General features: G+C 43.5%; 2 protein-coding genes across 9 annotated transcripts in view; one reads left to right on the forward strand and one right to left on the reverse strand.

Annotated features, from left to right (window-relative positions):
- XRCC3 (X-ray repair cross complementing 3) overlaps positions 1 to 9,923 on the reverse strand; it is a 24,775-nt gene extending 14,852 nt beyond the window's left edge. Inside the window, exons 1-6 of one of the 5 annotated variants that reach the window (XM_073349781.1) lie at positions 9,656 to 9,740; positions 7,371 to 7,527; positions 6,122 to 6,219; positions 5,268 to 5,405; positions 3,816 to 4,028; positions 1,175 to 1,329 (exon numbers count right to left, since the gene is read on the reverse strand). In XM_073349781.1, the coding sequence (XP_073205882.1) occupies positions 1,175 to 1,329; positions 3,816 to 4,028; positions 5,268 to 5,405; positions 6,122 to 6,176 (561 nt within the window). In that variant the 5' untranslated portion in view covers positions 6,177 to 6,219; positions 7,371 to 7,527; positions 9,656 to 9,740. The other 4 variants (XM_073349778.1, XM_073349779.1, XM_073349780.1 and 1 more) reach the window with 4 other exon arrangements.
- Positions 9,924 to 10,097: 174 nt separating this feature from the next.
- ZFYVE21 (zinc finger FYVE-type containing 21) overlaps positions 10,098 to 13,851 on the forward strand; it is a 36,813-nt gene continuing 33,059 nt past the window's right edge. Inside the window, exon 1 of one of the 4 annotated variants that reach the window (XM_073349787.1) lies at positions 10,098 to 10,452. In XM_073349787.1, the coding sequence (XP_073205888.1) occupies positions 10,321 to 10,452 (132 nt within the window). In that variant the 5' untranslated portion in view covers positions 10,098 to 10,320. The remainder of the gene's footprint in view (positions 10,453 to 13,851) is intronic. The other 3 variants (XM_073349788.1, XM_073349789.1, XM_073349790.1) reach the window with 3 other exon arrangements.

Here is a 13,851-nt window from a genome sequence, read left to right on the forward strand (position 1 = left end):
TGTATTGCATTTCCCCTTTCCAGTGTTGCAAAGACCTTTCCACTGGCCTGATGTGCTACTCATGAAAATGGGAGAGACGTCAAAGTGGCTTTGGCTGGGCATTTAGATCGATGCTTTATAAATTATTTATGATTCAGGTTATAAATAAACAGTTCACTAAAATATTGATGGACTGGGAATGCTTCTCAGAAGTTTTGGATGTGGAAAAGCTACCCTAAATTTTTAAAGCAATTATTTGATATTTTAAAAACTTCTGATCCCACATAGCACTAAATATAATTACAAAAATCCATACATGAGGGAGGCTATGTGCAAGAGGAAAATTAAACCAGTCACTCATTTATGCTTATATAAAACATTGAGGTGACAAAGGGCAACTCAGATGTGTGGTTTTTGAAATATCATCAATTACATAAGATCAGCTCAAAAGAATATGCTGCTGTAACTAGAGCTGAACCTAGGAGAGGGTGATCAAGCCCATGGGTGCCAACATTCAGGGATACAAATCCTTGCATTTAGGAATGCCAAACACATGAGGTATTTTTTGATTTTGCTTGTGCCTTTGAGGAGGGCGGGGCACTGAAAACATTTTCCACCTTGGGCAACAAAACACCTAGAGTTGGACCTGTCTGTAGTTCAGTTAGTACCAACAAGTTCTCTAAACACTAGGGGCTTGGTTACACTTGCGACTTAGAGCACATTAAAGCAGCCCCGGGAGCCCTAGCTCACTACCCGTCCACGCTGGCAAGGCACGTAGAGCGCTCTGACTCCACAGTTAGAGCACTCCTGGTACTCCACTTCGGTGAGAAGATGAATGCCTGTTGTGCCTTGGTGAAACGCCTGGGCATTAGTGTGAACGAGGTGTAATGCCTCATATACTAGAAAAAGTATAATGGATTTTGGAAGAATTTGAATGTTAGTGTGTAAAGATCTCTTGTCCTTTTCAAAATGAAACTTTGTATGAGACAATTAAATCTCTGAAAACTTGGATCAGTCTCCTCAATACAATATGAAGAGACTGGGACGCTGGTATACACAGAAAATCATCTTGATTTATTTGTCATCTTTGTGAGCGCTACTGCCTCAGTTAGGCCCCTGTACTATTTGTTTGCATCTGCACTAATTGGATTTAGTGTTCCCAAGTAATTTATTTGTAAGTTGCACTGTTACTTACAAGGTCTGCGGCATGCTCAATGAAAACACTGTTTCCAAATTTTATTTTCTGTATGACATCAAGTGGAACATCTGCCCTAAATTTATGTTGTTGATCAATCAGTTGCTGCAAGCGTTTATTTGGGAAAACATCTTCTGTGCAAATGTAGACAGCACCTGCAATAAGAAAAAAAAACAAACAAACAACCTCTGATATTACACGACTCATATACATATACATTTTAAAAATTAATTCCTTTTTCTGCTTAGCAATGAACACTCAAATTAGGGAATATTTTCTTCTGAGAACTCTCTCAAAATCTTGGTAACGTTAAAAGGACAATTTTTACTTTTTTTACTTAAACTTGATAATCCAACAAAAGATATAGCTACAATCACAGCAGTCTTGCCAGCTGTTCTTTTGGTGCCCAGTGCAATGATCACATCCTTTGGTTTCACAGACTCCTCTTTGCACTATTCATTGACCCAGCAGATGACACTTTTATTGTTTAGCTACATAACTGTCTGACACTCGGTGTCTTCTTCAAGGTCCCTTTTTTTGACCCTTTGACCTTCACACTTGTCCTTGTTGTTTTTTCTGTTGTCTCCCCGTAATTATATGAGTCCCAGGCTCAGTGGATCCTCCCAATAGGCTGGGGGAGGGTCCTTTAGCTAACCTACCCAGAACCCAACAGGACTGAGGAATGGTCCCTGGCTTATGCCTTTGCTGTGTAGACACATTATGAAGATCATATCTCAATGACAAATACACCAATGCTGCATCATTTATTTTATATACCAACAACACCGATCAATAAAACTCATCCTTTGCATCTTTACAGGTGTCAAATGGGTGTGCACTTTTACCATACTTTACACACCAGTAATCAACCCCTCACTGGATTTAAAGAAGTCCAGTCATACAAACCCACTCCAGCTGTTCTTCTTCGAGTAGGTGCAGCCATGTATTCTATTTTGTGTGTGTGCGCACCCAGTGCATCAGAGCCAGAGAATTTTGCCTAGCAGTATCCATAAGAGCAGCGCTTGCAGCTCATGGCCAGAGCCCCCCCCACTAGCTCCATGAGGTGGTGCTGCCCTGGCTGGAATCATTCTAGGCTGACCACCGAGGAGGGAGGACACTTGGTGGAGCCTCCACCCCAGGAGCCGCTTCAGCACTTGACTGTGGGAACCAAAGATCCCAAAACACTGACCTGTGAGAGACACGGGTGATGTATGTGTTCGTGGAATGAAAATGACTGTTCTTTCCCTGTATTTATAAAGTTTCATTCAGTTATAAATATGTCTGTTTGCTTGGGTTTGGAATAAAAATTTAGATATGGAAACTGAATTCATCGTTATTATTTCACAGTATATGCTGGGTGGCTCTCACATCATTCAGAGATAATAGCAATAGGTGCATGTGCAATGTTATATTACTACACACACGGCACTCATTACAAAGTTCATATTGGAGTGCAAAAAACACTGCCAGGGAGAACACACTACAGCAATACATATTACTGTGGCTCACTATTAAAACTGTCTTTCGATGCCTCCCTGAGCTGTATAGCTTACTGCTGAGCTCTTCTTATAGCCCTGGTATCTACTAGGACGAGGTGCTAAAATCTGGTCTTGTAAATGAGCATAGATCTGAACTTTTGACACATGTAACACTTAGTAGCATCCAAGGAAGGAACTGAAGGGGAGGACTAAAATCATATATGCTTCTGCTCTGATTACTGATATAACCTAGAGCGAAAAAATGTAAGCCAAGGACTAATTTCTGCCAGAAAAGCCATCCCTGCCTTTTGACTTTTCAAGAATTTTCCATGTGGTTGGACACAGTAGGAAACAAGCTGAGCAAGTTTCGCACAGCAAACTGTGAGAGCTTCGAAGTTAAACACGATGCTGCATGGGAGGCAGAACAACATCCTAGCCAAAACATTAGTCATAAAGAAGACCAGACTAATGAGTTCTCAGAATTGACATAGGTTTCTTCCTCCCCAACAAAGTACAAAAATGCAAACAAAAAATATAACCTATCGTTGGCTCTACAATAATAATGGTTATGTACTTACTTGCACAGAAGTGGGAAAATTTAGGGTACAACACAATGCCTATGACTTTTTTGACTATATGTCCATCAGTTTTGTCCTGTATATCATGGGATACTGTAACCCCTGTTTTACGTAAGGGATACTTAGCACATTCCTAAGATATTAATGTAAAAATAGCTATCATGTGGACTGTTTTGTCATGTAAGTTTTCATGAAGAGGCAGGGGATGGTCATGATGCTGAAACCTAACACACTCCATCTTTATATGTCTTATGTATTTTGATTAACAAACTTCCTACTACCCTTGATCACTGACGGAAAAAGTCAATCATAACTCAGTGGAAAGTCATGTCTGATTCTAGCCACACAGGCACCCTAATCTGTGTGCCTTCAGCAGCCAGTAGTAAGAGTGGAAAGTATTATGTGGAAATGTACACAGCATGCTTTTCTTTTCCAAATGCCCAGTTTCTCATCTTACTGCTAATGATGCTGCAAATGATCAGAAATCCACTGATACAAATATTTACTGCAATACAAAAATTACTTATCTTAAACCTAGCATACTTCTTAAAACAATAAGTAAATCAGAAAGTGTATTGTACTTACCAGATTCTAATCCTCCATATTCATAAGGATACTGCACAGAAAGGCACAGCTGCAAACTAATCTGAGTCTTCCCAGCAGAGCTCTCACCAGCAAGTTCTGTGATCCCCACCACAGGAATGCCACCTCTTAATAAGCTATCTAGTAGTGAGCAACCCAGGCTTAGTTTCTGGTGTTGGGATGTGCAGTGATCTTTGTCTTGGTACAGCTGAAGTGCTGGAGGATATTTTTTAAAAGAAAGAATTCTATTTAGCATTTTCTTAATAAGGGACAACATAACATAGCTGCCACAGTCTAGATAGCTCTATGATTGACATTTTTTTCAAGATGTAAGCATGATTCAGCCTGTTTTCCCCACAACTAACAATCTACCAACTGAGAAGTCTGCTTATAAATTGGTACAGCTTGCATTTATGCTGATCTCCTCCATGCTCTGGAACTCTCCCCTCTTCCTGTCCTTTAAGGAGACTTTGGGGGACAGCTCCAGCAAGGAAAATCTTGTCTGCATGACTTCAATGAAGCAGATATGACCAGGAGGTGGAAACAGAGTTGCCATCTTTCTAATAGCTGGTGACCAGACTCCTGAGGCAACGCCCCCTGCTCCGCCTCTTCCCCCCCAAGACCCTGCCCCTGTCACTCACATCCCACACTTCCCCCTCCAGCTGGGCTCCCTCTGCTCCAGGACTGAAATGAGAGCTGCTGCAGCCTGACAAGGAGCTTAACTGCAGGTAGAAGGTGGCCCCGGCTGAGCAGCGCTGGCACAGGTTAATGACCCCATTCCTCCCCCTGCCCCGCGGTAACCGGACTTTTAGTGTCTGATCAGTACAGCTGACTGGACACTGCCAGGTCCCCTTTTCGACTGGACTTTCTGGTCGAAAATCGGACACCTGACAACCCTAAGTGGAAGAGAGCTGCTAAGGGTCAGGAAGCAGTGTGAAAACATAGAAGGCTCTGTACTTCTGGATGAGCTTTAAAGATCCACACAGATAACAAGAAATGGGGGGGGGGGGTCAATTGCTCAACTCCTAGCCCATTCCGTTAGAGGAGGGCAATCCCTGCCCTATGAAATATTCTGGTGGAAATTCTAAGAAGGGAATCTTGCAGTGTCCTGTCCCCCAGCCAAGATTTCCATGTAGGGGAATTATTTGACCCTAGAAGACTGAGTAGAATCCACTTCTATTTACATTCAGCACTTCACAGGATCAGGCCCTTTCAGACTATAAAAGCATCTACTAAAGAGTAACAGGAATTTACAGCTTTTTATTTCCTGAACAATTGACTTAACTTTGAGAAATAGTTTATCAATAATTTATCGATACTATTACCTGCTATAAAAAAAATGGTGTATTCTACTTCAACAATAGATCTTTAAGCAATAAATGTAAACCTTTAATTATAGCTCAAAAGTCTAGAATGGTTTTTAATTATGTAAATTATCTGTATTGACAGTATTACCTGTAAGCACACAGCTTTTCCTCAGTGTACCAGAGACTGTTTTCAGTAAGCACTGTACATCCATACTGGACAGTTTTGTCAGCCTTTGCAAGTCTGCTCCAGAAAGATTCAAAATCTCTTTTACTGATTTTATATTAGCTGAAATTAGAGAAATTCTCATAAATGCTTTTGGATTGACTATAACCTTACAAAAGAAAAGGACTTCCACTTATGGTTAATTTACTGAGAGTATTGGTTAAAAAAAAGTTACAAGTTTTGTTTATATTATCATGATCATCAGTGATTTTGAATGGAAAGGGACTTAATGTTTTTTGGAAGGCTTTAAAGCATTATCTTCTTTAACATCAGATGGAAGTGGTGCTTGAGAGAAGGCTCTGATAGAGAAGCAGTTTCACTATAATGTTCTTCTGGTGCACCAAAATGGAGTTACTTGTATGTAAACTCTGTGGCTGCTTTTGACTTTTAACTTCTTCTTGAAGAAGACAACAGAAATTAAATGCACATTGCAAATAAAATTGACTAGACTAGAAAAGGATAGCCTGTGTCCATTCATTTCTTTCCTAATAGAACAAACTCCAGTATTCCAACCTCTTCCTGACTGCTTGGAAGCCAGGACACTACTCTTGACAAGCTTTCGACATGGAAGGCAGCATGCATTTGGGGTTTATCAAAAACAGATTATAAACTGTTTGGAAAGATCACCATTGGATCATTGGGAGAAGAGGGTATCACTTGCAAATACACACTGTCTCACCAAGTATTTATATTACATTTCCAGTATGGATATGATTATGTACAGATAGATACTATGGTAATAGCAAATCAGGAATGTACATACAGGTGGATTAAATTACCTTTCTTAACAGCAGCTATCACTTTGGGGTTCATGTCAAACTGGTCCCAATCCATGTCTTGATACAGTACTGTACTGAGTACAGAGCCTGCTGATTTCCTGTAAATTGAAGTCTTATCAAACATACATGAAATACAGAACATAAGTATTTATTTCATTTGACCAACTCTGTGGAAAAATGGACATTCAAATACTATTAATTCCTAAAAATGTATTTGTCTTTAATCTATAGCCCAGAATGTAATTAGCCATTCACATGATGGAAATTCTCCTCAGATGGCTCTTTGTCTACACCTTACTGGAGACAAATTACAGTAACACTGATGAAGGGAACAGTTGGTAATTATTTCAATGGCCTGTAGATGAGTTACAGCTGTACACCTCCCTAGCTTTTCATTTTCAAAGAGAAATAAAATCATACAAATGTAATATAGAATAATCCATGACTGTTAATATTTCTGTTACTCAGAACTGTTTTGATTTATTAAAACATGGGGTGACTAAATACTACAGCATAATGCAATCCAATTGTTTTTGAAACTTTGATCTAAAAAAGAAAAGCCGAGTCATGTGCTATAACTATATAACAAAGTAGCATTATAAGGCTTGTTACTATTTATATAATGGATTGTGCAATATAATGGCAGACAAGTATCAAACATATTTACCAGACTTAGTTCCCCAGTTAATCTGCTTTTTAAAAACAAGGGTCCAATTATTTGGGTACATATACATAATATATGGAAATGGGTCCTGAGAGCAGGATTAATATATAAAAAAGGCAGTGATTTAAACATTATTTCATTAAAAATTAAGACCTATTTAAAAGAAACTTATGAGGGCTAAACTTAATATAATTAAAGATGGGCACAGTGCCCTTAGACCGAAAGGATCCCAAAGCACTTTACAAACTTTGCATTTCAATGATGCTGTATAGGTAGCCACCGCATCATACAAGTGCGAAGGGAAGGGAAATTTTGAGCAAGACATGAGGACAAACATGTCTGCTTACGAAGTGCTTTAGGATCTTTAATATTCACATGGAGTAGAAAGGATCTTGGCTTTTAAAATCTAATTCACATGCACTAAACTACATGGTATGGAATGCACCATCAAAGAAGGATGAAGAGGAGAACCAGCTCAGAAGGTATTTGAATTTATGGTCCTGGGGAGTTCAGATATTAAACTGGATACTTAAACCACTGAGCTAGAGAAACCAGGTCTTCAAAGTGAAAAACCTGAATACTTGCCAAGGAAGGATGTGGGCACACAGGAGGTGGTTTTGGTCAGCAGTAGAGAACTGTGTGTGGAAGAAAGAGAAATAAATGGATTTCCTTTCCTTTCCTCTCCTCCTTGGAACCCTGACCAATCTTCTGAAGCACTGTTTTGCATTTGGTGGGTCTGACCCTGCTTGAAGGGCATGTCACAAAAGACAACTGATGAAATGCAAGGCATTGAAAATGTTATTGCAATACAAAGCAAAACAAATAGACACAAAAAACTCCACACTTCCCCCCCATTCCCTGCCTATCCTTACCCTTCAAGGACAAGTATTGTCTGTCAACCTCAAAACATCCACACAAATAAGTTATACAGGATAATTGTTATCAGCACTACTCTCTTACTGTTCCATTTATTCTAAAAGTAAGGGGCGTGTGAAAATCTTGGACTTCAAATAAGAGGTTGAAAAATTTAAGAGATTAAGAAACCCTATCCTATGCCAAACAACCCTGCTGCAGCTGTCCCCTGGGACTCCAGGGGTGGGACAGACATGGCAAACCTGTGAGAAAAAAATGCAGAAATTGCACTTGTTTTTGCCTTAATTGGCTTGTGAGTTGCTTGTTGGCTAGTTTTGGCTTGCAACTAGTTGCTTCCTTTTTTGATTGGCTCCTGGCAAGCAGGGGAGAGAGTCAGGGGTGCACAGCGGGCCCACCAGAGTCCCAGACTGCCCACCAGAGTCCCAGACTGCACACTGGGACAATCTAGTCACATACAGGGATAGCGTTCTTAGGGACTGGCTTGTTTTGAAATGGGATTAGCTCCATTTTTGGTTTATTGTGAAAGTCGGGTGCTTATTCACCATGTGAAGGTTGGCATCTGTGGGCTGGGGCTGTCCCCATGAATGAAACACATGAAAGCTTATGCTCTAATGTCAAGGTTCCTCCCCCACTCTGAACTCTAGGGTACAGATGTGGGGATCTGCATGAAAACCTCCTAAGCTTACTTTTACCAGCTTAGGTTAAAACTTCCCCAAGACATAAATTAATTTTATCCTTTGTCCTTGGAATATCCACTGCCGCCACCACCAAACTCTAACTGGGTTTACTGGGAAACGTAGTTTGGACACATCTTTCCCGCCAAAATCCTCCCAACCCTTGCACCCCACTTCCTGGGAAAGGTTTGGTAAAAATCCTCACCAATTTGCAAAGGTGACCACAGTCCCAAACCCTTGGATCTGAGAACAATGAAAAAGCATTCAGTTTTCTTACAAGAGGACTTTTAATAGAAATAGAAGTAAAGGAATCACCTCTGTAAAATCAGGATGGTAGATACCTTACAGGGTAATTAGATTCAAAACATAGAGAATCCCTCTAGGCAAAACCTTAAGTTACAAAAAAGATACACAGACAGAAATAGTCATTCTAGTCAGCAAGTTCTTTTCTCAGCCATTTAAAGAAATCATAATCTAACGCATACCTAGCTAGATTACTTACTAAAAGTTCTAAGACTCCATTCCTGGTCTATCCCCGGCAAAAGCAGCGTACAGACAGACGCAGACCCTTTGTTTCTCTCCCTCCTCCCAGCTTTTGAAAGTATCTTGTCTCCTCATTGGTCATTTTGGACAGGTGCCAGCGAGGTTACCTTTAGCTTCTTAACCCTTTACAGGTGAGAGGAGCTTTCCCCTGGCCAGGAGGGATTTTAAAGGGGTTTACCCTTCCCTTTATATTTATGACATCTAATAAATTTGTTAGTCTCTAAGGTGCCACGAGTACTCCTGTTCTTTTTGCGGCTACAGACTAACACGGCTGCTACTCGGACACCTCTGAGGAAAACCCACTTCATAGGAGACAGCGCCACACAGGGCCCCGCAGTGCAGCTGTCATCCGTGGAGCAAGAAGGAGCGACACCGAGCCTGGTCTACCCATGGGACTTGCCCCCCTTCAGCCACCAGCACGGACCCCCAAGTCACAGCACAAACCAGAGCAGCCGGGGGCACCCACTGACACCCCAACTCGGGGGCAGCAGTGCCTCCCTCCCAGCAGGGCGAGATACCCCCCCCCCGGGGGATTACAAAGCCCTGGGTGAGGCCCTAGGCCCGCCACGCCCCTGCCGGTGTCGTTCAAGGAGGGCCCGGCTCACCCCACAGCGCAGGTAGGGAAGTGAAAATTTCCCTGCCCCCCGCCCCCACCCGGCCCCGCCTCCAAAGTGAAGCCCCGCCCATTATTTTCCAGACGCTTCCTTAGTACTCCACCCTCCATCTCTCCCCCCAGCGGGAAGCCTCGCGACTGGCGCTCCCGGAGCGCACGCCGCGCACCTGAAGCCGAGTCCACAGCAAGGGCGCTAGGGCCGGCCAATCGGGGAGTGACTTGCCTGGGTCTTCGCACGGCCGCGGCCAACACTCTGGGCCTGAGCCCACGCAGCTTGCCAACCAATCAGAGGGCACCACGCCCAAGAAGGCTAACGGGAATTGGCGCCTTAGACGTTACAGATGGCCGCTCACCCGAGGACAGTTTGTCTGAACCCGCGCCAGGCGCACACCAATCAGAGAAGCGGTCGAAAAACCCAATCGGAGTGGGTGTGAGGCTAGCCAATCCCAGGGAGAGCGTTCGGAGTCGTGGCCTTGCCGATGTACCAACCCTTGGTTCCACCCCGCGCACATTCCGATTCGCTCATTGGTTACAGGACGTATCCGGGTACAGACACTGGGGTGCGAGTGAGACGGGCTCCCCTCCTTTCTCGGGGTTACCGCCTGGTTTTTGGAGCTGCGCATGCGCCTTAACTGCGGTTCTACATTGCGATAGGGGATTGGCTGAGAGTTTGTGGAGGCCACATTCCATTGGGTGAACGTAGTAGTGGGCGGGTCACTAGTCGGAGAGTTTCATTGGCAGAGAAAGGCGTCAGTTTCAGGGAAGTAACGGGAGATTGGGTGGCGCGCTGCTGCTCCTTGCTTGGGCTGGTAGCGGTGGCGCTGCGGGGAAGATGTCGGGCGGGGAGGCCTGCGACGGAAAGAAGCTGGTCCGCTCGTCCAGCGGTCTCCGCATGGTGCCCGAGCACCACGCCGCCCGCAGCCCTTTCGGCCTGGACGAGCCGCCTTGGGTGCCTGATAAGGACGTAAGTGGAGGAGAGCGGACCCTTCTCCCGGCCCGCCAGCGGGACCCCCCGTCCGCTCTGACCCTCCTTCTCTCCGCCAGCGGGGCATCTTCTCTCCCCCCCCCCCGCCCTTTCTGCTCTGACCCTTCTCCCCCACCGCCAGCGGGACCTCTCCCGCCACCCCCCTTTCTGCTCTGACCCTTCTCCCCCACCGCCAGCGGGACCTCTCCCGCCACCCCCCTTTCTGCTCTGACGTTCCTTCCCACCCCGCCTTTGCCCCCCCCCCATTCTCGACACCCCTTCACCACCGGCCCTCGCCTGTGGGTCCGTCTTCCCCTTCACTCCTGGTTCCAACAGCCCCTGACCCGCCTGGGTGAGCCCCTTTCCCCTGCGTCACTCCTTGCATTGAGCTGCTTGGACTCTGACTTCAGCTACCCAGCTGTGGTGAAATCTTTTCTAAGGTGCCTGTGGGGATCCCAAGGCCTTGACCCACCCCGGGGCGTTCGAGCCGCTCCCTTCATTACGGTGGAGCTCAGTATTTCCCCTTGTGTTGGGCTCTGCAGAGACCCTTCCCTGGAGCGCTTACAGTCCCATGGGCAAAGGAGCCTGTCCCTCCACCCTACCCTCAAAAACCCACTTCACTTATGTGCCTGTGCTCTGGCGTCTCTCTCTCCCTCTTGTATAGGGCACAGCAAAGCAGCCTCAGTGGCCTGGGATGGAAGGCTACTGGGGCGTTGGGGTTTTATTCTCCCCTTTTTATTTTATCTTATCACTCCTATCTTGAGGCTGGCTATGTCTCTTGTCCCATCTTGTCAATACATGGTTCCCATATTTGCCAGCAGGAAATGCCCTTTTAGCTGAGGCGAAGTAATTATAGGCAAAACCTCATGTATGTGCAGACAGCTGTCTTGCTGGAGAAATGGCTAAGGAGAGGGTTCTGTTGGGTTGACTTAAAAAATATGAGCAAATCTGCTCCCTAAACAGTTGTGGGGGAAGGCAAGTGAAGTTAAAGTCCCTTTTTGCTGCTGTTTGATTTTGTTAGAGTTCACACCTCGTTCTGCTATGTTTATCTCCAGAGTAATGTGCTGAAAACCTGGCTTAGCCCATGTTTTAAAAACTGACAAGCCCGCAGATTCATCTCATTTATCTGGCTGTGCGTAGAGTGTATTTCCTTTCTGTTGTAAACAATGCACAGTATTTCACTTAGCTTTGAGGTGGCTTGGGTAGTCACGGCAGGGCCCTGGGAGAGAGCTTTCCCAGTGTTCAAAAAAAAAACCCACCTCCACAAGAGGCATAGCTACCAGCCCTGGGAGCGTGGCCGCCAGCCCTGGTGCACTGTTTACACTGGCGCTTTACAGCACTGAAACTTGGTGCACTCAGAGTTGTTGTTGTTTTGTTTTTTTTTTCACACCCCTGAGTGAGAAAGTTGCAGCGCTGTAAAGTGCCAGTGTAGACAAGCCCCACAGGATCGTGGATCGGCAGTGACATTGGAAAATTTAATGTTCCTCTGCAGCATGAGGTGTGGGTCACTTGTCAGGATTATATGGCTGCATCTCACTTAATCGTTTCTCTGCTATTGCAGAGGCCTCAGGCATTCGTGCACCTCAGACCCTCCTGTTCTCTTCCTGTGGCACATAATAGTTTAGTCTCCTGTGGGCTATTGTACTTTGGTCTAATTTTGGTTGTTGGCTTTAGTATGCGGGTGGTATTGGTGGCCTGTGATATACAGGAAATCAGACCAGATGATTTGGTGGTGGTCCCTTCTGGTTTTTATAGTCACTGACTATAGAAAGGATAGAGAGAGTTATTTTCCAGGGTCGTCATATTCTAGGGATTCCACCACAAAAGTAACTGAGGTTCCTGATGAGATTAAAATGCTGTGAACTAAGAAGCCTGATGTGCTTAATGAAAATACTTTTTATTCTTAAATGCATTTAAAAAATAAAACTAATTTCTAAGATTGAGGCCTCTTATCCTTGAAATAAACTTTTGCTTACTAAGATTGAAAAAGAAAATGGTTATGAATGTATTTATTTAATATGGATGAGTACAAATACCTATCTAGAATAAGTAGTCAGTGGGGAACTCTCTGGTTTGGTAAAATACCCAGCCATGCTAGGATGTCAAGATAGGGTCAAACGCTGTCAGAAAAATGCATCCACTTCTTCTTCTTCTTTTGATGGTGATAAATATTACTTAGCTTGACACATCTTGCACATAGATGCTAGCAAAGATAACACACATAATAGTAGCCTGTTGCAATAGAGATAAGTGTAATCAGTATTTTATAGTGTCTTTTGTTACCATTGCTTTATGAGTGGATATGTGCTAATACCAGTGTTAAAAGAATGACCACTTTAGATAGGCCTACTAATCCAATTGTTTAACTTCCAGCACTAGATGCTGATTTTGGTATATTTTGTGTGAAAATTCTTGTTCTTGAATGAAGTGTCTGAGGTCTGGTCTATACTTAAAAAATTTTTACTTGCACAGCTACTTTAGCTAGGAGTGTGAAAAAATCAGATGCTTAACCAACGTTGGTGTGCCAGTAAAAGCCCCAATGTCAATGTCATTATACCAGCAAATAAGTAATCTTGCTGGAATAACTTGTTTTGTGTAAGGAACTGATACAGGCTATACCAGTAGAAGAGTAGGTATTGTATACCTACACCAGTACAGTGCTCCTAGTGTAGACATGGCCTGACACATTCAATCTGTAAATTGACTCTCCTGGTTTTTGGTTTTTTTTGAGCCAGGATCAAAGCATTACAGTATTTGAACATAATTCTTCTGTATTTAATATACTGTGGCCATTACTGTTGTGAAGATGAAAAAGTGAATTTGTTTATAACATGTTATTGCATTCATGTCCATGATACTTAATGCGAAAGTAAAATATTCAGTTAGGAAAACCTCGTTCTGTGATGTTTAACACCAGGGGCTCTTCTCTAATATCAGGCATGCTAATGATGGCAAGGGGGCATTTTTTCTTTTCTTTTTTTGAATGGAGGTCGTGACTGTGAAATAAAGAATGTACAGTTACTCCTTATTGGAGAGTAAGGTGCACTTTTCATCCAAGCTGTGCAGTTAGCATAATACAATAATACCTAACTCTTTTTTATATAACATTTTTCATCCATTGACCTCAAAAGTGGTTTAAAGAAGGTTAGTATCATTGTCCCCATTTTACAGGTAAGGAAACTGAAGCATGGGGAAGGCAAGTGACTTGCCCATTTTCAACCAGCAAGCCAGTTTAAGAGCTGGAAATAGAAGCCAGGTCTCCTGAGTCTCACTCCAGTGCCCTATTCACTAAGCCATACTTGCTAAATGTGATTTCTGTAATAACCTCCTGCTCTTGTGGTATTTTCCATTGTTTTATATTCCATTTTTTCCACTTTCTGCTTTTAAAAGCTCTGCACT

Source organism: Lepidochelys kempii, chromosome 6, assembly GCF_965140265.1.
Source record: "Lepidochelys kempii isolate rLepKem1 chromosome 6, rLepKem1.hap2, whole genome shotgun sequence".
Classification (NCBI taxonomy): domain Eukaryota; kingdom Metazoa; phylum Chordata; order Testudines; family Cheloniidae; genus Lepidochelys; species Lepidochelys kempii.